General features: G+C 32.0%; 4 protein-coding genes and 1 non-coding gene across 5 annotated transcripts; 3 read left to right on the top strand and 2 right to left on the bottom strand.

The window, feature by feature from the left end:
* The first annotated feature begins 969 nt into the window (after positions 1-969).
* TRNAT-AGU lies at positions 970-1,043 on the top strand. Its single transcript has one exon. It is a non-coding gene; the product is annotated as a tRNA-Thr (tRNA).
* Positions 1,044-2,074: 1,031 nt separating this feature from the next.
* On the bottom strand, positions 2,075-3,259 carry LOC106342089 (transcription factor MYB32-like). Its single transcript, XM_013780921.1, has 2 exons — positions 2,864-3,259; positions 2,075-2,734 (listed from the first exon to the last, which is right to left on the bottom strand). Exons 1-2 carry the CDS (start codon positions 3,124-3,126, stop codon positions 2,137-2,139), a joined length of 861 nt encoding a protein of 286 aa, XP_013636375.1. The 5' UTR covers positions 3,127-3,259; the 3' UTR covers positions 2,075-2,136.
* Positions 3,260-6,578: 3,319 nt separating this feature from the next.
* LOC106341259 (beta-galactosidase 11) lies at positions 6,579-10,843 on the bottom strand. The gene is made up of 17 exons (XM_013780067.1): positions 10,534-10,843; positions 10,345-10,440; positions 10,131-10,243; positions 9,971-10,037; positions 9,801-9,893; positions 9,573-9,716; positions 9,396-9,490; positions 9,192-9,297; positions 8,878-9,081; positions 8,626-8,793; positions 8,364-8,539; positions 8,176-8,285; positions 7,984-8,093; positions 7,781-7,891; positions 7,548-7,652; positions 6,983-7,477; positions 6,579-6,902 (listed from the first exon to the last, which is right to left on the bottom strand). The coding sequence occupies exons 1-17, from the start codon at positions 10,738-10,740 to the stop codon at positions 6,768-6,770; spliced, it is 2,535 nt and encodes an 844-aa protein (XP_013635521.1). The 5' UTR covers positions 10,741-10,843; the 3' UTR covers positions 6,579-6,767.
* Positions 10,844-14,781: 3,938 nt separating this feature from the next.
* On the top strand, positions 14,782-16,647 carry LOC106318061 (rac-like GTP-binding protein ARAC3). The gene is made up of 7 exons (XM_013755913.1): positions 14,782-15,005; positions 15,512-15,599; positions 15,686-15,795; positions 15,871-15,934; positions 16,027-16,091; positions 16,162-16,227; positions 16,300-16,647. The coding sequence occupies exons 1-7, from the start codon at positions 14,907-14,909 to the stop codon at positions 16,402-16,404; spliced, it is 597 nt and encodes a 198-aa protein (XP_013611367.1). The 5' UTR covers positions 14,782-14,906; the 3' UTR covers positions 16,405-16,647.
* A 1,346-nt stretch (positions 16,648-17,993) lies between these two features.
* LOC106318054 (probable receptor-like serine/threonine-protein kinase At5g57670) lies at positions 17,994-20,611 on the top strand. The gene is given in 9 exon segments (XM_013755903.1): positions 17,994-18,503; positions 18,597-18,670; positions 18,769-19,094; positions 19,171-19,422; positions 19,509-19,672; positions 19,735-19,965; positions 20,041-20,190; positions 20,267-20,359; positions 20,361-20,611. Coding segments are annotated over 8 exon segments (1,392 nt in total). The 5' UTR covers positions 17,994-18,503; positions 18,597-18,647; the 3' UTR covers positions 20,514-20,611.
* Positions 20,612-24,801: the final 4,190 nt, after the last annotated feature.

Genomic DNA, 24,801 nt, shown 5'->3' with positions numbered 1-24,801 from the left:
TCATTCTTATATATGTTTTGAATAAATAATTATTTTTAAATTTAATCAACTGAAAATAATATTCGTACAATTGTGTGAGTCAAATTCTAGTTTTATTGATGCATGTTATATATTAGTGTTGCATGTTTTAGGTAACATTTTAATGATGCACGTTTTTAAAAATCTTTATTATTAAAATTATGCACGTAAAGTTAACTCATGAGTTTTTTTTGTTGATTAAATGACATTATGTTCAAATTTATTTAAGGATATTTCATTAAGGTAACTGAAAAAGACAAACAATAAAATAGGAAGTTTAAATTCATTTAAGCATATTTTATTAATGTAACTGAAAAGAGAAGTAATAAATTAGGCAGTTTTATTCGTTTTAATATATTTCATAAATGCAACTGAAAAGCACAAACAAGTTTAATTAATAAAGTAAGAACATTTTTAAATGGATACTTCTCTTTTAATAATATAGATATTGTATCAGTCTATCAGATATGAAGAAAAGGGTTGAAATATACACAAGGCATATAAACGTATGAGATAAGCATTATTAAGAAAAAAGATAACCATTAGGTGATGGTGTGTGATTTGTGGACTAGTTGGTAGAATTTGCATTCAATAATATATTGCTTGGGATGTTATGTTTACAAACTTTTCCAACTGGGCCTAGTGTTGTAGCTGGATTAGGAATTGAGTTTTATGGATTTGAAACAGCTGAATTTACTCAATTTGCATAGTCTTATCAGTAAAACACACACATCACATGATCCAAATCGCCTAATGGTGGATCCCTTTAATATTTGTTAAGGGATAATGAATTTACAAGAATTGGAAGGCCTACAAAGTTGCGTATGTTTAAAAATTAGTGTCTTGGGTCTCGAACCAATCTTTACTAAAACCCAACTCAATGAAAAGTTTATCAATACCTTATTATCTTCTAGTTAATATCAAACCATCATATTTTCAAATAGCACAAAAGCTCTCGTAGCTCAGTTGGTTAGAGCACCCGTTTAGTAAGCGGGAGGTCTTGAGTTCGACTTTCAACGAGAGCATTTATCATTTTCCCTCATTTTTATTACTTGTCTGGAGAAAACAAAAAACGTAACACTTTCACCTTCAGATGAAATGTTCGTTGTGGATAGGAAGCCTATAATTTATTTAACTTTGAAGACTTGAAGTCTTTATTCCTAATTCACCGTTTCATGCCCTCCATCAGTTTATAACTTTATATTCTTTCCCCTGGAGGTAATAGATGAATACGTCTTATGGTCGTTCGTTCAATCTCTATAGATATCGTCTCTGTAGATATCGTTTCATCTCTACGTATTTCTCACATTCCTCAGAATCATTTGTCTTATAATATATGTCATATCTTAATTTTAGGATCATATAATACCAAACTACTAAATCACAGTTCTGTTCATGTGATCTCTCATCTCTACCTTTTCTTTTGTGTGACCACTGTTTAATTACTTTAACGTTGAAATATCATTGAAAAAACCGGCACCATATATACTAATGTCTTAGATAATATTAGTAGTATATTGTTTTTGGAAATATGGTGATAGAGATAGTGAAACTCTTGTTAAATTCTACTTTTGTAAGTCGAGTGAAAAAGACATTGTACCAACACACGCTGCGCACATTGTATGCGTTGTATTGATATTAAAATGATGAAATTAACGAAACAATGAATAGAAACATGCACTAGTAATAGTAAACACCTTTCAATCGTTCTCACTGCCTCTCATCCATACATAGCTTATCTACTTCCTTGAAATGTCAAATCTCTTGGGAATAACCAAAGACATTTTGTCAAGCATGGGTTTGGCATTACGTTGTTCCTAGTTACTCCAAACGAGTTCAGTTAGGGAACACTATAAAATTTTCACATCTCATACTAAACTAGCATGAACTCTATGGTATATAAATACTAACAACTATGGTATTAATTTAACTTATTGTTGAATTTATGAACCATGTGAAATTTGTATTGTATTAAGGCCAAGGTTATATTTTTTTATTCCATTGAGTAGCTATTTTTTTCAAAATTCCATTGAGTATGAAATTAGACAAACACAACAATATGTTAAAATTGTTAATATCACAGCTTTCAATAAATTTCTTGATATTTTTCATTACATTTCAGTTCATTTCCGAAGTACTAAAATCCAAAACGCTAGTGTTTAACTTTAAACCCAAGAAGTCATAACCAATAACGCTACTACTAATATCGCTTGAAGAATGGCTGCTGCTGCTACTACTGTACTCGACTTGACATTTAACATTATCGCAGCTACACTTCTTGCCGTTTCCCAACCCAAAACGGCATGCAGTGCACATGTACTTCTCTCTCCCAAACCAAAGTTTGGTCTCATCATGGTGCTGTTGGTCTTGCCATGGCGGGCTGATTCTAAGCTCAAGATTCAAATCTAAGCACTTTTCTTCAACAATCGAATACTCAACTCTCTCTTTTTTGCAAATCAGTCCTTTCTGATCATTTCTCTCTTCCCCAAAACTTTCCTTTTTCTCCAGTTGACGACTGAAAGATAGAAACTTCACAAGCGAGTCCTCTGTCTCTCTTGTCTCAGACGAATCACAAGGAGCTTTGGCTTCGTTGATCGGCCGATGAGTCGTGGGATCAATCCCTCCTCTCAAAAGCTTCCTCTTTACGTGTGTATTCCAGTAGTTCTTGATCTCGTTATCTGTTCTCCCCGGTAATCTCGTCGCTATAAGAGACCATCTGAGATGAAAAACAGAGCATAAGAAACAGAGTATGACTAAAACAGAGCATAAGAAACAGAGTATGACTAAAACAGAGCATGAGAAACAGAGGATCTTGTTTGTTGAAGGTTTTTTTGATGATTCTCACTTGTTTCCGAGGAGGCTATGGAGTTTGATGATGACATCGTCTTCTTCGAGGGTGAAGTTACCCCTCTTGAGATCAGGCCGGAGATAGTTAATCCAACGAAGACGGCAGCTTTTGCCGCAGCGGAGAAGACCGGCGGATCTCGGAAGAGAGCGCCAACAGCCTTCGCCGTGAGATTTGATGTAAGAGACGAGCTTATCGTCTTCTTCTTTAGTCCAAGCTCCTTTGTTCGTGTGGTCCTTCTCGCAGCAAGGAGACCTCCCCATCTTCTTCTTCTTCTTCTTCTGGTTCCTGTGACGATGAAACTAGGGTTATATGGAGAGATGATGTTCAAGAGAGAGAGAGGTTGGAGGAAGGTGAGCAAAGCCTTAAAATGTTTCTAGAAGAGAGTTGGTAAGACACGTTTGAAGTAGTGGCTAGTGGGCTCCGTTTATGATCAATTTAATAAAGTTAAATTTGTAGTATTATTTGTTTTAATTTTTTTTCGTTTTTTTGATATTCTTCTTCAAAATCTCAGACGATTCTTCTTCGAAATCTCAATGAGAATACGCTATAAAGCGTTTTCAAGTCGAGTCCAACCGTACTTAGCCGAGTAGGTGTGTGAAACCATATATAATGTATAGACAGACACGTTTGACTTTGAATGGCAACATGCCTTCCGTTATAATCGAATAATCCTAGAGTTTTGTATATTGTTTATGAGAACTTGCATGCCACCACAGATACATATTTGTATGTGTTCTTTTAAAAAACACATACGTATTATAGTGTTTTGAGTCAGAAAATGTTTACGGTGTTACATATTTCATGAGGATTTTATTTTTACCACTACACACTACCACAAATTTACCACTTGATACGGTCTAACATTAAACGTAATTTATGATAACTCACAAAACAATGTGAGAGTGTGTGCAAGACATTTACAGAAAGGTATTGCAAGAACGAAAACATATTTGATGATAAAACTAATAATTTGAAAGGATTTGTTTGGGACAAAGCATGATGGTTTCACACTGCATCGAATCATGGGCATATATGTTACAATAATGAGAAGATAATAGTTGTCATTGTGAGTTTGGTAAGTAGGTTGCAGTAGCATCCAAAGTAGAATATTCAAATCAATCCGTTTCTTATCGTGCGGAAAAATTTTTAGTTTCAAAATATAAGTAGTTTCCAAATATCTAGATAATTTTTACATTTATTGGATATAGGGTAATCAATCAAATAATATCAATTTTTTTATAATTGGTTGAACTAATTAATTAAATATTATTTTTCTTAAAGTACCAACTTTCTTAATATTAGTGATTTTAGTCTAAACTATTTACATTGTGAAACGGAAGGAGTAGTTTCAATCAATAGTTTTTTCTAACAGATAAATCAATAGTTTTAAAGATGTTAGTTAGTAGCATTCTCAAAAATGAAAGAAAAACATGTTAGTAATGTTTTAAAGCATTACTCAGATCGTTTTGTGGAATCTGAGTTAGTTATAATATCTACATATCATTATCAAAGTTCCATTTATTTTTTAACCCAAGTAATGTGATAAAACAATCACATAGGTAAAATCTTATATAAACAACTATATTTACTAGTGACTAGCTCCAGTTCAGGAGTTATAATGTACAGGCCGTAGAGTACAGCTTCTGGAAAATCTCGCCTTCGTGAATATTTGGAAGAAAAAAAGAATAAACAAAAACCAAAGATGATATCTAAAAATGTCAAAAAAAATTAGTGTGGAAGGTGAAGCCTCACAGTGTAGTTTGAAAAAAGTATAGAGAGTGGATTTCTACCTGCTTTCTTGGTTTCTTCCTTTAATGATTTGCCCTAACATGCACCTTTTTACTTTCCCAACTACCAAACACAAATCCCTTTAACTATTTTTCTCGTCATTAACTCCAGCTTTCCTAAAATTGTAACGTCCACCTAATTCTAGAAAAGCATGGTTTTCTTTTTTGAAAGGTACCAATAAACATGGTTTCTTGACAAAAGCTTTTCACAAGCCTATCATGAATAAATCATTGGATTAAAACTCTACATCGAATAGTCTGATACTCCCTCCGGATTTGAATATATGATGTTTTAGTTTTTTTTTCTTGTATACAAATGTATGATGTTCTACTTTTCATTAATGCATTTTGCTTTTAAAATAAAATGTAAAAAATATAAGTGGTTGAATTTTATTGGGATTCAAATAAATCTTTAAACTAACTAAAAGTAAAACCAAAAAGTATTTGATATAAGTAAGTATTTAATTTCTCTTAATATGTGTGCACAACCTTAAACATCATATATTCAAATCCGGAGGGAGTATAATCTATTTTCATACAACTATTTTTGAATACTTGTGAACATTCTTTTTTTCTCCACCAGGTAAAATACTAAAAGACAGTGCCTTCCTAATTTTACAAAATTTCTATATAGTTTAGCACTGCATACATGCATACGGTAGTGTGTAAACCAAGTTAACGATATACGAAGAAACCAACACGGGTTGGCCTAATGATTTTGTGAAAGTTTAGTTTTCTTGATTCGATTCTCGTTGAGAAGAAATTAAACAGCTGACTATTGTCACTGGCCTCCAAAACTAGTCGGATATTTCCGACTCCGTATTTTCGATTCTGGTGACCCAAATCATTTTAAAAATATGAGGAAATATGCTTGATAATTTTTTTAATAGCCATATTTTTGTAATAGGTATCAATAAAACATATCAATAATAATTTTTTTTTTTTTTTTTAAATTGTTTGGAGTGTTGGCAAAAAAAATGTTTGGAGTAACGTTTTATATAAAAGGAAAGTAGCTTTACTGGTAAGAGTTTGTTGGATACCTGAAAGACAATCTTAAAGAGTTTGGTAGATCTCATGGTCTACGTTTACTCTGAACTGCTACCGACACAATGGAGTATTTAATTTTTAACAATAAAGAATTTGGATAGAGTATACATGTGATTTGTTGTCCACACACCAAACATATCTTAAAATAAATGTACATTACATTTTTCTTTGTAACTTTCAAAATGTATACTCACCTACAATAGGCACCCATACAGAGTGGAATATCTAACATACATTTTCCTAACTATCTTCAGTAAATTAGTTCTTTTATAAAAAAAATTATAGGCATGTTATTGTTAGGTTACAAATCTTCACATTCCATAGAAACACTTCTTTTACGTAAGAACATAATTTTAAATAATTTTTTTTTTGGAATAAAGCTAGTTTGATGACGCAGAAAATAAACGCTTTACGTCCATTAGATACCATTCCGAGCCAATCTAGTGGGTGACTGTCAACCAACATTATTTCTTTACCGTTTCTAATGAAAATACAAAAAACAAAGAAAAGGTTTTAAAGAAGCTTCCTACCTAACAAAACCTAACACGTTATGTTAGGTCCAGTTTCAGGTTATGCCCCACTTTGTAGGTGTCGACCGATCTTTGGTAGATATTCCACTAAGTTGCAATGAACAGTAACACAGCCATGAATCACAAAACCATCGAGAAGCATTGGCCATGGCCAGAAATTTTAATCGGCGAGGATATTACGTCTGAGAAATTTTTTGTTTATTTCGACTAGAAATACAAATATTAATTTTTGTGATATGCTCACTACTAAATTAAACCAAATATTGTCGATTATACATAGATTTTTTTTGCTCCTCGATATTGTTATTTTCTACCAAACAAAAGGAAACACTAAACAAAAAGGGCCGGGTTATTAAAACAAATAATGGTTTAAATATGTAATTGTTTCTTGCTCGGATCAGATTCCAATATCTTAATCGGATGTAAACGTTTAAATTCAGGAAACCAAATACAAACCGAGAGAAAAAAATCAACACTGCCACAACACTTTTTGAAATTGGTCAATTAAACGCAGAATATGAACCATTCGTTCAGCCCTCAGTTCTTCTTGTCACGAGCACACTTGACTTGCACAGCAAGCGTCTTTACAACGTTCTTGCATGAATCCTTCTTGTCTTGTTGGAATGTGCTTTTGTTCACTGGAATCACACACTCTGCTTTCCCCAAACAGTGCTGCACAAGTTTACTTTGTTAGTTACTTCTAAAACAAGCTACACACTTCACAACAAGAAGAAACAGAATCTGATATTTACCTTCTCGACGACTTGCTTTGAAACAGGAGCATTACAAGTACCAAGTGTGAAGTTTCCACAATCACCAATAGGGTTTCCGAAGCTAGCGAACTCAACGGCTGCGATCTTCTTATTTCCCGAGCATTTAAGAGTAGCCGTGAGACTCACGTTATCAGTGATGGCTTTGACCTCGTCTTGCTTCCTAATCCAATGTCCAACACTTGGAGTGTAGTTTTCTCCAACGTAAGAACAAACGGTGTCTCTGTTGACGATGACAAAGTCTATAAGCTCAGGCTTCACATTAGGCTCTTCCTCGAATATAACAAGAAGATTTTTCTTGGGCTTCAAGAAAGATCTAGGGATGTGATATTCTATTTGCGTGGATTGACCTAATGGATTCAAGAAAGACATCCAATATCTTCCAACGCCTTCTCCATTCACCCAAATCAAGCCTTTTCCCATTCCACTCATGCGAATAGCTGCTGCGCTTTCACTCTCTGGTGCATCGAAGTAGGTCTGCAATGTTTCACATTCATTAGGTTATTAGACAATCTCTACATTATAGTCTGATTTTTTTTTTCATTACCTGGTACCATGTAATTCCTGGTGCTTTTCCAGAGAATTTCTCCCATTTGACCTTTTTCAAACCTTTCTCGGTTTGGATTCCGAGTCTTTCACCTTCCATACCGACCTAAAGATTTTTTAAAATGAGGATCAAATCAAGGACATGTTTTCTTAATGTTGTAAATCAGTTACAAATATTTTTTTTGGTTTGAAACACTAGTTACAGAGAAATAATATAATAAATTGATTTCAAACCTTGTTCCCCCATTTGCTGCTTTCAGTGAGATCAAGTGTTCCGGAACTCAATCCTAAGATGGAAACACTACGAGGACCGGTGTATCTATGCTCCAAGTAAGATCCACTGTCCTATAAGAACAGAAAAAAAAGACAACCACTTATGAAACGTATCTTCAAGCTATATATAGATTCGAAAACGTTGAATTATATTTGTTACTTACTGGAAATCCAGTGAGGACACCAAGCATAACAAGATGATTCTCTCCTGCTTTTAGTGTAACAGGTTTCTGGAACACAAAACTTTTCTCGTCATGGCTTCCATGCCCATTTCCTGGCAGCAGAGAAAAAAATTATCATCATCATCATTGCTCATTTTCATTTTTTTTTTAACATCATTTCTACACTATTCTCACCAAGGTATTCTCCGTTTAACCAAACGTGCAATGCGTGTCCAAGACTAGCAATCCTCAAATTAGTTTTAGCTCCTTTCTTCTTAGGTAAGTGATTCTCATGGACCTTGAAGCTGTAAGGCAAAACTAACGTCAAGATTCTCTTAACTGTCTTTTATATATAAATATAATCACATGAAATGAGTATTTACCTTGTTGTGTACCATCCGTAGTCTGATTTGTCTTTAGTCAAACCGTAAAGCTCAACGGGTACGTAAGAGTTACCTTCTAGCTTTTTAGGCAACGGCTCAGTGAACACTTTGAAATCAAACTTCTTGTTCGCCTGTTTAGACTTCATAAAGTTCCTTGAAGTGTGGTGAGAAACAATCTTGTCAAGTCCAAATAAACAATAACACGTTAAAGACTTTGTTATTGTTTTTGCTAGAATAAACCGAAGTTTAATAAATTCATCACCTGTGCAGTGTTGTAAACAACAGTTTTACAATCTGGAAGAATACTAATGGAACGAGGCGCTATCACATAGTCTCTGCCTCTGAACTTAATAGTTTCTGCAGCTTCGGTGTTGTTGTTAGCCAAGAAAGCTGCACAAGATTTCGTTCCAGGCTGTTCGTAGTATCTAATCTGTAATTACAAACATATATAGTATAGTTGAGTAATTTCTAAACACTGAATCTTTCTTGTGAGTACTACATGTTATTATAATACCTCTGTATCTTTTCCAGGCTTCTCGGTCCGAGGCTGACCCCAAAGAAGTGGTTTCTTGCAGAGGTTAAGAGCATTGTGAAGATGTTTAAGATGACCATACTTAGGCTCTCTCTCTAAACCATATTCATCAAGGGGTGCATCATCGTAGTATCTAGTGGTTACATAATGAGCAGAGGTTCTTCCGAAGTTGGTTCCTCCATGGTACTACAAATATTTATAACACAAAATATACTCATTTCAAGAATTACAACACTCAATCTTTTGTAAGATTTCCAGACGCAATTTATTTGAATTAATTCAAGTGGTTACTATACCATGTAGTAGTTCACATGACTTCCATTCTTGGAGAAGAAACGAGCAACTGAGAAAGCGATATCTTCTACTGATCTTTTAACTGGCGCATCACCAAACACACGGAACCTGTTAAGTAATTTTTTTAGTATAAATGGTAATGATCTTGTCACTTTCATGAATGAATCTCAAGTTTCTACGTTTTTTAATTATGATTAAAAACTCACTGAGTAGTCCAGTTCTCGGTCCACATAGACGGTTTGTTATCTTTGTTTGGACCAGGGAAAGTATCACCACAATGTCTTCCATTGCAAGCATTGATCTGTTCAATGTATTTTCAAATCCTTTTAAACATTTTCTTCCATTTCAGATAAAACACAGCTTAGACATTATAATAACATTACCATAGGATCAGGAGCATCGTTCTGCTTGCACATAACCCACGGGATCCCAAGATTCATTGAGTCGACCAACTTTGATCCCCATTTAATGTAGTTTACTCCGTCTTCTTTATATGCGCGTTGAACCGCGCTATACTCGTTCTCTATCTGCAATTCATTTTCATATTCGTTACAGAACCGTTCATGTTTATAAAATCATCAGGTAAGTGTGTTATGGTTATTGTTTGGGACCTGTCCTAATATAATGGGGCCTCCTTGTGAAGCAAATAATTTTTCCTCCTTCATTTTGTCGAGTACCATCCTTACGTACCTCTCTGTATGTTCCTGCAATAGTTTTTATTGTTATATCTGTTAATGTCTTTACTTGTAACAAAAGGCACACATTTGTGTACATGTAATACCTTGAATTGTTTATTGTCTGTACGGAAGAAAATTCCAGGAACTTCTCTAAGCCAATAAGGAAGTCCTCTAATATAATTGAAAAAAAAAAAATCACATAAAACATTATGGGAAAAGTTTAAGAAATGAATAAGCAAAAAAAAAAATGTTGAATTTATTTACCCATGAGTCCATTCAGCTTGGATAAACGGTCCAAGCCTCAATGTGACATACATGCCATTCTTCTGAATCAACTTTATGAACTTTACCAAATCAGCTCGTCCCGAAAAGTTGAACTAATGAAAACAACAACCAAACGAAAAAGATTTAAAATCTTAACACATATATTTATATGTTTGAACATGATTTAAACAAATCGATTTGAGTTTTTAGTTACCTTCCCTTGTTCAGGCTCATGCACATTCCAGAAAACATAAGTTTGAATCGTGTTCAAACCGCCTTGTTTCGCTCTCTTGATGATACTTGGCCACATCTACACCAAATCCAAAAATCTCTATGTCAATACAAAGAACCTTATGAGAAAAAAGAAACGGAAGATTATTTATTTGATTGAAATATATAATACTTCAGGAGTGCTTCGAGGATAGTGGATAGAGCCAGAAAAAAGAAGCTCTCTTTTGCCATCGACGATCAAAGACGTTCCATCATAAGTCACCTCCTTACCCTTCGTCTTCTTTTTCATCTCCTTTTTAGAGGCGAGTGTACAAGAAGACGAGAGGAGAACCACAAGAATGGCCGTTAAGAGCCATCGATCAAGAGAATGCTTTCTCATTGAACTCTTGGATTAATATTGTTTATTATGTGTTTTAGAACAAGAAGCTAAGTTCTCTAGGAACCTCGTCCTTGTCGGAGGAATAAAAAAACAAGGAGAGCTCAAATAACAAGCTCTGAAAAAAGACAAGATATAAGAGAATGTTTTGCACTGAACTTTTCAGGTTTCAGAGATTTTTACGCGTCTGAAATAGAATCCACCGTTGTATCTTTCAAACTCCTTTTTCTCCTTTTTTTGATTTTGTTTATTTTCTATTTTTAAAGTTTGTTTTAGCCCATTTTTAGCCTAATATGAGCGCAGCAAACACTTAACAGATTTTCTTCTTTTATTTTCTTTTTCCACAACGCATTCTCTTAAACTATCAATCAGCATTTTAACAAATTGCTCATACAAAAAAAAAACTAATTATAATTATTTATTTTTACACAACTGGCTTTTTCTAACCAATCAGGGGTTTAGCATGTTTAACTGCTAGCTTCGTAAGGTTTCTTACTGTGATGGTTAAAAGAAAACATAGATTGTATATTCATTGAAGAAGTTGGCATTATACACATTGTCAAACACAAGGAAAAACACTATAATCGTATTAGATAATACGTTTTCACAAATGTATACTAGTTTATACACTTATACATTTGTAATATCTAATCTATTAAAACATGATGTTATAGTTAACCCTGAGTTTTTCTTAAAAATTACTATCCCATGCCACTGCATTTAAAACAAATAATTAATCTAAATTACAACTTTTATCTAACCGCATTCGATTTGGCTGGATAGTTCACTTACCAAAAACTTAAACTTTACATTTAATATCTTATGCATTGTAGTTATTGAACATTTATTATAACTGATTCTTTTTTTTTCAAAAGGTTGCATAGAGATACGATATCCCAATATATATTAAACAAACTGTGGATTTTATTACCTAAAACGTGATTCACTCATAATCTAATTTTCTTAGTTATATATCATACCTGCAATCAAGCATAATTAATTTGAATCCAACCTTCCAGAATATAATTATCAATGGTTAATGAGTTTAAATCATAATTGATCAAATGGAAATAACTAATCAAACTTGATTCTCTTTATTCGGTCTTAAAGCAAATTTGAAATAACAATACGTAGATTAAAATTTGTCATCAGTAACGATCCAGACTTAATTAACACTAGGTAATAATCCGCGCCTTGCGCGGGATGTGATTATTAGTTTCGTTATTTTTAATAAAAACACATTAAATCTTTTTAATCTGGATATCGGTTCGGTTTTAAGTTATTTTTTTTTCATCTCCTAAAATATAACTGTTATTTTAAATTAATATTTATTTTTGTTTATTCGGTTAGAATGTTTGATTTTTTGGTTTTTATTTTTTAGTTTTTTCGGTAAAAACCAAAAATTACTATTATTTGTTTATTTTCATGTTATGAATTTTAGATAGTTGTCATGTCGAACTAATGGTTTCATATCATAGTTTGTAAACGGATAATAGTTCAAGAAAAAGAAAAGAAAATTATTAAGACAAATCAGTTCACTACAATTTGGTCAGGAGTGAAATAAGCATTAAAAAAAAAATATTTTAACTTCAAAAAAAAATAGATACTTCAGTTGTGATAAATACTTAGTCACAAGGTGGTCACATCAAGGTGGACATGTATGTGTATGTAAAGTATATAAAAATAGTTGAAAATATATAAAGATATTGTTAATTAATATTAAATGATATTTTTGTTCAAAATAATACATAAAATTAAAATTAATTAAAAAGGCCTTGACACAAGTGAATTTTTTCATATAAAGAAAAATAAATTGTATCCGTAAATAGAGGTAGTCACATATCGAATATCCGGGTATTTGGAGGCATTCACGTCTATTCAATCTTTAGCGACCTGGATAGTCGGTGACTCTGATATCCGAAATGATTTAGAATTTTAAAGAATATCCGATTTGATCTGTAGATAAAATAAAATTTTAAAAATAATTGAAAATTTTAATAATAATATTTTATTACAAAAATAAAATATTATTTAACTTTTTAAATTTTAATACCTAATATAGTAAATTTAATTCATAAACATATTGTAAAACTTATATAAACTATAATATATATAACATATATATATAATTTTGTACATATATGTATATATATGCATATAACATATCAAATTAGATATCTGTTCCTAAAAATATAGGTATTTGTGATTTGTTTTTTTTTAATTGTATTTTAGTATTCAATTTGCTTCGTAGAGTTACGGATATCCATATTTTTTGGTTCAAATCAAAATGGATAACGAATCAAATCAAAATTTATTAATATTTTGTCTAACTTTATCCGTAAACAATAAAAATAATATATATATATATAGCTTAAATTTTGATTCATTTTTTGTTTTGATTCGAACCGAAAAATCCAAAGTTTTATTAGAACCATGCACTTGAGTTTTATATTAAAAAATATAAACTATATAGTGTGAACACATTTATGAATATAGTGTGAACTCGTTAGCATATTTATTATCAGATCATTGTAAGGTTGCCACGTGTCTATTATAGTGTGAATATATTTATTACAATGTTTCTCCTTTAATATACAAGGGATTAGTGTATGATAGACTTAATTTGTCATCAGTAACGATCCACTATATTTTGATTAAAGTATTATATTGGCCCATTGTAGTTGTTTGTATTAATAGTTTAGATATTATATAAAGAACATATCCATTACCCAATTTGTATTTCATTTAACCAAATTAAATATAAAACCATTTTTAACATTTAATCTATTTTATTAAAATATAGATCAATTTTTCAAGTACAAAATAAATAGTCCACTTATATTATATACAATAACTATATATATATATATAATTTTTTACATGAGTAAAATAAATTTGACATAATACCAATTAAATTTCAAATAATTAATTATTATTGTATTACCAATTGTTTTATACGAACTTAAAACACATTTAATACAAACATTAAGATATAAGATCAATACTCCTTTTTTTAACTTTAATAGATGTTTAAACATACATTTTTGTTGTCCAAAAATATGTAGTCCATTTATAATATAATATATAAAATTTCAAATTTCAAAATTTTAGATATTAGGATATGACTACAATATAAGATTAACAATGAAACACAAAAGAAAACAAAAATAATTAATACCTGAATGTATTACTAAACATCTTATTTGTGTTAAACATATATTTAGCACGATAATCTAACCCAACAAAAATCTAATAACATTGACCACATTTATAAAACACAATACTTACTAGTCCTGGGATGGATCCGGATATCCGGGAAATTTAGGGTACCCGGATCTGGATCCGTCGGATCCGTTGATTTAATATCCGGAACCGGATTCATGATTTCCGGATATCCGTCTCGATATTCTATTACCCGCGGATATCCGGATCCGTAAAAATAATTAAAAATATATATTTTTTAAAAAATACTAATTTTTTTAATATAATACATAAATTAAATATTTATACAAGATTTATAAATATATTTATGTATGTATAAAATATTAATTCATGTATAAATATGAATATATCAAATATAAATATTAATGAAAATTTAAAATTTACGGATCCGCATCCGGATATCCAGACCTAAAAATTAAGATATCCAGATCCAGATTCAGTTTGCATGGATCCAATATTTTACTATCCGAATTCGGATCCAGACACCCGGATATCCTATTTTCGAAGAGAGATTTCGGATATTTACCAATGGTTTATAGTTTACTTTGATTTGACAAGTTAAACAAACACCCCCACGTACGGGTCGTGCTCTACTATAAGTTTATAAACTATATAGTAGGCTGCTTAGTTTTTAGAGGGAAAATAAGTGATAAAAAGTACAAATAAATTATTTTATTTCCATCCCATAAATTCGTGTAGGGTATTATTTTGGGGAATGCACCAGCTGAGCAATTAAATTAAATCAAATTAAATTTTTATTTTTTTTGTAACGAAAAGAAAAAGAAAAAGGAAGAGACTTTGAGCTGAAGACTTTGGAGCAGCTAGCTACTTCTTTTGTCTTGTACCTCTTAAAGAACCTCACTCTCTCTCTCTCTCTCTCTTCTCTATTACCAAAAATCCCCAAATTTTGAAAAGTTTAGGGTTTGAAGTTTGATAGAGAGAGAGAGATGAGTGCTTCGAGGTTTATCAAGTGTGTCACCGTCGGCGACGGTGCTGTCGGAAAGACTTGTCTGCTCATCTCCTACACTAGCAACACTTTCCCCACGGTCAGCTTCCTTAAAGTCTTCTCCTTTTCTCTGTTTTGTCTTCTTCTTCTAGATTTGAGCTTAAACGGTCTGAATGTGCAGCAGGACAGTAGTTTGATCTTTATGATCTGGTTTTGTCTTGAGATTTTCTATGATAGTTACTCAAAGGCTTGTTCTCTTTTGGGTAATCTGGTGGTGAGTGTTAGTTCAGTAAGTGGTTGTACTCTGTAGTGATCTTTATAGGATTTGAGGATCTCCAGCTTCATAGACCATACTGATGTTTCTTTGGGATGTGTTAAATCTTGCAGAGTTTGGTTTTATAGTCTGATTTTGTCTTTATGTATATAGACATTCTTGAGATTTGCCATGAAAGTTACTCAAAGGTTTGTTCTTTTTGAGTAATTTGTTAAGAGTGTTAGTTCTGAGGACCCTTAGCTCAGTCTCAGGTGTTAATGTGTTATTATGATGATAGAAAGGTAACTTTCTGGAAGGACATTTTGTATGGCTAATGTGAGTTGATTTTTCAGGATTATGTGCCAACTGTGTTTGATAATTTCAGCGCCAATGTGATTGTGGATGGGAACACTATCAACTTGGGATTGTGGGATACTGCAGGCAAGGCTACCTTTTTTATTTTCATTATTCTTCCTCTGCAGAGAGAATGGAGTCATTTGTGTGTGTGTTTTTACTCGACGAAACAGGACAAGAGGACTACAATAGACTAAGACCATTGAGCTATCGCGGCGCAGATGTCTTCTTACTCGCTTTCTCCCTTGTCAGCAAAGCTAGCTATGAAAATGTTTCTAAAAAGGTTTTGATCTTTTATTCTCCTCCCCTGCAACTTCTCTCAATCCAGTGATTCTGATATTGGTTTCTTGATTCTCAGTGGGTACCTGAACTGAGACATTATGCTCCTGGTGTTCCAATCATCCTCGTCGGAACCAAGCTTGGTTGGTTCTTATGATAACTCCATCACCATTTTTTTTCTGTTCTTAGTGGGACTTGTTTCTGATAAATTGATGACTAATTATTCTCTTTTTAGATCTTCGAGATGACAAGCAATTCTTTGTTGAGCACCCTGGTGCTGTGCCTATCTCTACTGCTCAGGTACCTTTGCTCTCACTCTCTTCTCATGTTGATCATCTGTGTTTCATCTTACTGATTGTTATCAAAATAGGGTGAAGAACTGAAGAAGGTGATTGGGGCACCTGCTTATATTGAATGCAGTGCAAAAACACAACAGGTAAATGTCTTTAATCTAGTCTTTACTTTACATGTATGAAGCTACTGACAAAATCTAATCTTTCTCCAACAGAATGTAAAAGCGGTGTTTGATGCGGCTATCAAGGTAGTTCTCCAACCACCCAAAAACAAGAAGAGGAAGAAGAGAAAGTCTCAGAAAGCTTGTTCTATATTGTGATTCAATAGAGACAGAAGAACCAACAGGAGGATTGAAGAGCTTCACTTGTTTGTTTTCCTCAAGAAAGGAGGAATATGTTGTTGTAGTCTTTAAAAAAATCAGAAGTAGTACCAAGTATTTGTATTATTGTTTGCATTTTGATCTGTAAATATACCACTGAATACTTTATTTCTTTGTTTTCTAGACTCGCACGAATGGTTTAGAGATTATTCTCCAATAAAAGTTTTTGTGTGGTTTCAGCCACTGTATAGTGCGTAATTAGTGTAACCATTTAGAAAATGAAAATGAAAAAATAGAAGCAAAACTTGACCATTACATGCATGATGATGCACCCATTCATTTTGGGTGACACCAGCTAGTTGAAATATAGAATTTTTTTTATCAACATTTGAAATATAGATTATAATGTAAATAAAAAGGTTTGCAAATTATAGAAATATTACTAAATTAATGACTCGTAAAAATAATAACCTTTGATTTTCATCAACATTTTCTTGATATTTATGTTGATTATGAAGTAGAAGTATTCTCATTGGAGATTGAGTATTGACTTAATTTGTGGTCATAACCTTTGGGCTTATCATCATTACCAAACGAATCTCGTTTGTTGATCAATCTCTTTCTTTACCTTACCTGCCTCTCGATTCAGACCCACGTATATATTATTCGATCCCCACCGCACTATATATTTTCAAAAACAAAAGATTAATTCAAAGAGTTGCTATGTTTAGTGAACTAATATTCACCTAAAAAAGCATTTCAATCACAGTACTAGAGACTGTATATAATATACTCCCCTACAGCCTACGTACCAACTTTCCTTTGACATGTTTTCTTCGCTAAGCACCAAAATCGAATTTTGTTTTTAGTAAATATACAATGTGATGATCTTTGCACTAGTGTTTTTTTTAATTCGGCTACTTTCAATTTATTAAAATAATATTTGCATTTGATATTATTGAGCTAATTGTCTTCTAATTTGTTCGTTCTCCTTGGCCCTTCAAACAATCCAGTTAGATTACCGAATTAACAATACTTGGCATATGTAATAAGTCCAGAAAAAATGAATTTACTATAATAATCAACTAAACGTCGTATAATTTATAAAGCTTCCCATATGTGCGCCAACTCTTCTAAATCATCTCATGCATTACATTATATTATAATTACTAGCATTTTACTTCTCCTACTTCTCTACGTTAATAAAATATATGTGAGATTTATCAATTCTTCACATATTTCCACAAAAATTGAAAGATTTTTAAAATATATGAAGATGAAATTAACAACGTAGTGTACACGGACTTTGTTAATTTATTTATCGAGGCATTGCCGTACGTAGTAGGGCAGCCTTCAAGGCTTGAGTCGAGGCGTGTTCGTTACGCTTTACCCTCAGTAGCCGGTGGTCACACACTCACAAGCCCCCGTTTAGTGACCGGATATCGAGGGTTTCCCGCGAATTTTGCCGGTTTCCTACAACTAACTTCTTTTTTTGTTCTTCTTACGAACATGAATATCAGTTAAGAAAAGAACATAAAAGGTAGTAAAAACACAAGACTAGTCACTGTCTTCTGTTCTTCTCACTCCTCTTTCCAAAAAATCTCAGCTCTCACCGACACTTTCGTAATTCGATTGATTTATATACCGGGATAAACTCTATCATCTCTTTTATGAAATAACCATAAGTATGGTATAGAAGATGATGATCAACAATTACGTCTGAGAAAATTCAAGTCCTTTAATGTGTAAGATTTTTAAAAGAAATATAGGTCAATCTTATATTAGTCGTATAGCAGGTTCAAAATGCTGACGGCAGATTTCGATTTTTATTACTAAAAGACCAAATTTAATAATACATGCAAATAGTTTTTGGTAACACTATCTTGTCCCATTCTGCTCTACTTTATCTTTTCAAATCTATCTAATGTTTTTAGTTTGTTTTGTTTCCTCTGTTTGATAAGCTCGTATATGTCTTCTCCAAAATAAATTTGCTAGAGGACATTTTGTTTGAACGATATCAGAATCTTATGTGGTAAAAGGAAGTTCAGTTCAGTTCACAAGGTTGCTGTCGTTGGAATCAAGATTTCAAGAAGACTAAGGTGAAAACTTTCTTGAAAAGAACTTCATTTTTTACCTTTTTTATTTGTTTTCTTCCAGTTTTGATGTAACCTAAACGGGGATTCAAGTTTCAGGATTGGTTGCACATCGATTGCAAAATTCTGCGTGAAAAAAAAACTGCCTCCATGGCCATCACTAACGACGATCTGTAAGAGCAATGGCTTTGGTTAATACTTCAGCGCGTAGAGTCGATTTGAGGTCAACTTCTAAACGTTCTGATAGTGAATACATGTATAATGAAACAAGGGCTAACAACGAAGAAGTCTTGAAGATAAGTGAAGAAAAGAGAAAGATTTCAAGAAGATCGGTTTCACTTCCATCCACAGACATATTATTAGACGAGAAACCAGGTTGGCCTTTTCTCAAAATAGCACAAGCTCACCGTTGCCTCACACGGAATGTCTCAGTGGTCAACTGGGTCATGAGCTTACCTGACCGGTTTCCAGATCATCAACAGAATCTAAACTCTGAGACAAAATTTGTAGAGAAACAACTTAAGGACATATTGAAAGACAAGAACAAATGGTTTAGCTACAATGTTCTAAAGACAGCAACATCAGATTTCTCTCAAGGTACTTTGTCTTTTATTTTATTTTTTTTTCTCCTTCTTTGAATTTTGGACTAATCTTTGCTTTTATATGACGACAGAAAATCTGATTGGGAAAGGAGGGTCCAATGAAGTGTACAGAGGGGTTCTCAAAGATGGAAAAGGCATTGCAGTGAAAATCTTGAAATCATCATCTAAAGAAGCTATGACAAATTTTGTTCATGAGATCGATATTATCTCTTCTTTGAGTCACAAAAACATCTCAGAGCTACTTGGTGTTTGCGTCCAAGACAATGATCTAATCTCTGTTTACAACCTTTCATCCAAAGGAAGTTTAGAGAAAAGTCTTCACGGTAACACAACGCTCTCAACATCATATTGATAATGTCCCTGCCAAATTAGTATATTTATATATAAAGTATTATGATTGATTATGCAGGTAAACAAAAAGAAAAGCATGTACTGTCATGGGAGGAGAGGTTCAATATAGCAATCCGCTTAGCAGAAGCGTTAGATTATATTCATAACCAATGTTCTAAGCCAGTGATTCATAGAGATGTCAAGACTTCAAATGTTCTTCTCTCAGATGAGCTCCAACCTCAGGTAATGAAAGCTTCTCTCACAAGACACCAATGTTGTGTTGCTGCTTATGATTTTGAGAATAGCTGTCAGACTTTGGGCTGTCCATGTGGGGACCTACCACATCGACTAGATATTCGATACAAGGTGACGTGGTTGGCACGTTTGGATACCTTGCGCCAGAGTATTTCATGTACGGAAAAGTCAGTGACAAAGTCGACGTTTACGCCTTTGGAGTGGTTCTGCTTGAACTCATATCAGGAAGAGATCCCATTTCGCCTGAGAATCCAAAAGGAGAAGAGAGCTTGGTCATGTGGGTATGTTTTCTCTTTAACTTGAATCGCAAGCAAAAACTACATAAAACCTTAAAAATATTAACTCTTGTAACGCAGGCAAAGCCGTTGATTGAGACTGGAAATGAAAATGAGCTGTTGGATCCAGACGTAACAGAGATATCTGACGAAACTGAGTTTCATAGAATGGTTCTTGCTGCTACACATTGTCTCACAAGATCAGCCACACATCGTCCCAGTATTAAACAAGTAAAATTTTGTTTCCTTTGCAAGAAAAACTAAGTTCGTTACTATCATCAGGAACTAATATTTAATGTTTTGTCAGACACTGAGGCTACTAAGAGGTGTAGACGACGTCGAGAAATGGTCCAAACGGATTAACGAAGAAGAAAACGGAGATTGCTTCGATGACGAGGTTTTACCCGAATACAAGGGCAGAATTACACTTGAGCCTTGCGATGATGCTTGAGGTTGAAGACGATGAATCTGTATCAATCAGTCCCATGGACAGAAGTAACAACAGCCTTTTCTCTTCTTGTTGTTCATCTAGGGAACTTCAACCTTGCTTTTAGTGGAGTTTATCTTATAATGTTTTTTGTTATTTTTACATATTATGAAAAATAACAAAAGCAAAACCGAACTATAGCTTTTATTGTTCTCGGAATGCGACCAAAGCTTTTATTGTGTTCTAGGAGTCGTTTTTACCTTTTTTGTGGTTCTCTTAGACATATCTGATTTGATTAGCTTTCTTAGATACACTAGGATCTGATTTCATCAGAACTTATTGTATCTCTTGTGTCATTAGTTCATTACTTGTTAATGAAAATTTACATACTTAACAGAAGAAAAAAACCCGAACCTATAGCTGTTTACGTAAAATCCCTGAACAAATCAAACTATACTGACATAACAAAACTAAAAAACTCTTACGAACTAGAGTCATTTTAGCATTTGGTTTTGTTCCTTTTTATTATAACTGTAAATTATATTACCAAAAGTAAATTGGTTACAATATCTGCATTTAATAGTGTTTCATTTTAAAGAAAGTTCTGCTCCAATGATATTTTATTTCTTGCTTCAAAATGAAAAAATGAAAGTGTTTGTTCAAATTTGAAGATATACTTGACATCTTTATTTTTTGAAGATGAACTTCTTAAATTATAAATTGGCACTTCATTTTTACCTATTCTTATTTTTTGTTTGTAAAAATAAATTTTATATACATTACGCGCCCAATTAATTTCAAAGATTCAATTATTATTTTCATCTAATTAGATGTTTATATCGATAAGCATGGATTTATTCATTTCTAAAGAAGTAGCTCAATTAAGAAAAATCAAAATAAATAAACTTACTTACCTTTTGCTTTAAAATACTTTTGTTAATCACTTATATATATATATATATGATTCTTCATAAAATATGATGTTCTCTGATTTTTTATTTATGTTATGACATAGTTTTATAATATGAATATTTTAATTTATATTAAATAGAAATTGTGATGAATTATTGTTAAAACAAAATAATCGAGTAACACTAGTAATTATGAAAAGTGAAAAGTTTTATTAATAATTAATGATAAATTGGAGATATAATAGAATTGAAATATTCATTTTTCAAAGAGAAAATGAATCAAATCATTGGAGTAAATTTTTCTTCGTTTTTTCTTCATTTTGAAGAAAATAAACTTTTAAAGGTAAAAATAATCAACCATTGGAGATGTCATTAGAAACTTCTGTCTCAACTTATCTACACAAGAAGTCACAAACTTACTAAAAAAAATAAAACACATAGTATTTGGACTTAAATAAATATCACATTTTGAAATAGTTACTTATATTTGATGTATATATGTGTACGCAAATAGACAGTCCTCAATTAATTTGTCTTTCTTCTGAAATTAGCCTAAGTTATTTGCTTATGTAAAGCTTCTAATATTAGGTAACAAGATTAAAACACAAAAGACAATCTTTGGAATCTAGTAGCCTATATTATTGGGGGCGCTCTCTCTGTCCAAGAGCACGAAGAGACATTTTCATTTTCCAATCCACGCCCAAATATATACTATAAATTTCTCTTTTCATATACGAAATAGTTATTTATTTAAAGTGACATAACATTTTCTACAATTGAGTATTCAAGTCAAAGATGATATAAAAGGTGATAAAATTTCAGTATATCATTATATCAACGAATCTGTTGACGTGTTTATTATTTAAAAACAAATTTAAAAAGCTAACTAATGTCAAAACTCAAAACCATAGAATTTAATAAAACAATGACGAGTAATTTGTTGTTGCGAGACTTATTTTAAAGCTTTAAAAAAAAATCTTAGATGGTACTTGTACAACTAAGATTAACTGAAATATCCAATTTGACGTTTCACAATTTATGATGTTTTAATGATTAATTAAGCGAATATATACTCAACAATGTTATAACATAATGCATTGTTTATATATGTATAACACTAACGTTACTGTATACGTATTTATTAGACAATTATCAATATACGATATTTCGTATTTTGTTTTTTTAAATCAACATCAGAATCGTGGTGTCTAAAATTTATTGTAGTATATTGTTTAACAAAGATGAAAAAATAATGTTAAAACATTTCAAAGGTATGTTTGAGTATTCATATTCTTATATATATACACACTATTTTCACAATTCCATGTATAATGTATCTCCAACATCTCCTGCAGAAGTTGAGATAGGTAATATAAAATAAATTAACAAGAGTAGATGTGGGTATATATCTGAATTTCAAGTATAACAATAGCGCTTAATTTCAAAAAGTATTTTAACCTTATCTCTTATTGACGCAAAATGTATTTAATAAATCCGATTTTAATGTTTTAACAAGTGATGGAAGTTGAGTGCTGAAACATGCCCCATTTTATGTCTTGATAATAACATACTACGTATTTTATATATGGGGTATGTATTTGTCCGTATTCATATTTGCGTTGCTTGAGATCCAAATCAACAGACTATTTCTTGTGCAATCACATATACAGTATATTAAAAGATGATGGATTATATTATTGATTGGACTTTCATAATATATAGTAGTAAGAAAACGATAACTGGGTTATGCTAATTTAATTTATGGCCGTTTATGGGTCTGTATAAATATTCTAAAACACCAGATAATGGTAACGTGTGCTGTAATGTTTATTAGGATATTGTTCGATTTGTTATTTATTAGAATCTGGAATTTCAAGCCAGATAGCAGGAGCATGACATAAAGTGGTAACAGTAAAGTTAACACGGAAATACCCCGTGAGGGATAAGTCCACAAGCCTTATAATTCGACTTAACTGATAGTTAAGTGTTTGATTGGTTTTTTTCTTTTTTTTCTTTGTTTGTTAGCGTTAACTCGTTAGATAACCGTTTTGCAAATAAGAACCGAGCGGTGCTAAGTAGTAAAATACTCTAATTTCAACTACGTTTGGACAATAATAACAAATTATGTGAGCCACGCTGACATAAACAACATAAACAAAGGTAATAGGTATCATATATATATGGAAAGATATGTAAAACCAACAACGAGAAAGGCAAGCCGATATAGCAGCGATCATGAGTAGGGATGAGCAAAATATCCGTATATTTTGATTTGATTCGTTATCTGTTTCGATTCGAATAGAAAAATCCAGATATTTGTAACTCATCGAAGTAAACAAATACTAATATGCAATATCCGTAAAGACAAAACAAATCACAAATACTAATACATTTAGGAGCGGTTATACGATCCTCGCTATAGACATATATACATATATTTTAAAAAATCATATATATAACTTAAATAAATATTATATTTTATATAAATTTTACAATATTTTTATTTATTAAATTTATTATGTTAGTTTAGAATTTTTTAAAAGTAATATTTTTATTTATAATAAAATATTATTCTTTTATATAGTTTTTCATTTTTTGTACGGATCAAATCGGATATCCGGTTACAAACCTAAATTTTCCGGATATTTGACTGATCGAATCAGATCGGATAATTGAGTATTATAACGAATCGGATCGGATCACCAATACCTCCAAAATCCGGATATTCAAAGTGGCCACCCCTAATCATGAGTTAGATAGCCGATGAAATAAAATAAAGACAAAGTTATATAAAATCAACATACCATGTTGGATTGAAACTTTTGCATGGAGAAAAGAAATTGATACATGGTGTTACGTTCTGATATGAAATATGAAGGTCTTTCTCATACATCTATTAATCCATATAGCTTAAAGGGTCTTTGATCAGATCTGAATAAATCATCATATGTCCAAAGGTAAAAACAAACAAACAAAACAAAGAACGACCTCGAGAATCAAGAACATAGAGATATTGAATGAATTTGATTAAAAATGAGAATATCGAATAAATAAGTTAGAATAAGTACCCCCACTAACCAAAATAAATAGAATTTTTGCATCAAACCTACTTTTATCTTTAAAAAAAATCTAATGTTCAAACTTTAAAAGAAAGCTACCAATCTCACGATCACTAATTTTCACATCAACCAACCATTTAAGTAATGGAATCTTTCTAAAAGAGAGAAAAATAACAAGTTGATAATAGATTAATAGATGGTGATTTCGACCTATTTGTTTTTTTAAATCACAACAGATGTAGTACATCTGGTGATTAACAATCTAGTTATTTTCTTAATAACAGATATGTCTTTGTTTTTCTTGTAACAACGTGGAATCTAGTTGTCCTAAATATATGACTTACAACAAGAGTAATTAATACATATTGGAATTGAAACTTACTAATAATAGGCTATACTCGAACTTATTTTTGGCAATCCTCAATACAAAAGAATATGATGCGCT

Source organism: Brassica oleracea, chromosome C1, assembly GCF_000695525.1.
Source record: "Brassica oleracea var. oleracea cultivar TO1000 chromosome C1, BOL, whole genome shotgun sequence".
In the NCBI taxonomy this organism is placed as follows: domain Eukaryota; kingdom Viridiplantae; phylum Streptophyta; class Magnoliopsida; order Brassicales; family Brassicaceae; genus Brassica; species Brassica oleracea.
The sequence above is the reverse complement of the archived record's forward strand: the minus strand, read 5'-3'. Positions and strand labels throughout refer to the sequence as shown.

Coding starts and splice junctions, on each gene's coding strand:
- LOC106342089 (XM_013780921.1), bottom strand. CDS start 3,126: ATGGGGAGGTCTCCTTGCTGCGAGAAGGACCACACGAACAAAGGAGCT. Junction 2,735..2,863: donor CATAGCCTCCTCGGAAACAA/GTGAGAATCATC, acceptor TTTTCATCTCAG/ATGGTCTCTTATAGCGACGA.
- LOC106318061 (XM_013755913.1), top strand. CDS start 14,907: ATGAGTGCTTCGAGGTTTATCAAGTGTGTCACCGTCGGCGACGGTGCT. Junction 15,006..15,511: donor CTAGCAACACTTTCCCCACG/GTCAGCTTCCTT, acceptor TTGATTTTTCAG/GATTATGTGCCAACTGTGTT. Junction 15,935..16,026: donor CCTCGTCGGAACCAAGCTTG/GTTGGTTCTTAT, acceptor TTCTCTTTTTAG/ATCTTCGAGATGACAAGCAA.
- LOC106341259 (XM_013780067.1), bottom strand. CDS start 10,740: ATGAGAAAGCATTCTCTTGATCGATGGCTCTTAACGGCCATTCTTGTG. Junction 10,244..10,344: donor ATGAGCCTGAACAAGGGAAG/GTAACTAAAAAC, acceptor TGTTTTCATTAG/TTCAACTTTTCGGGACGAGC. Junction 8,794..8,877: donor AGCCTGGAAAAGATACAGAG/GTATTATAATAA, acceptor TTGTAATTACAG/ATTAGATACTACGAACAGCC.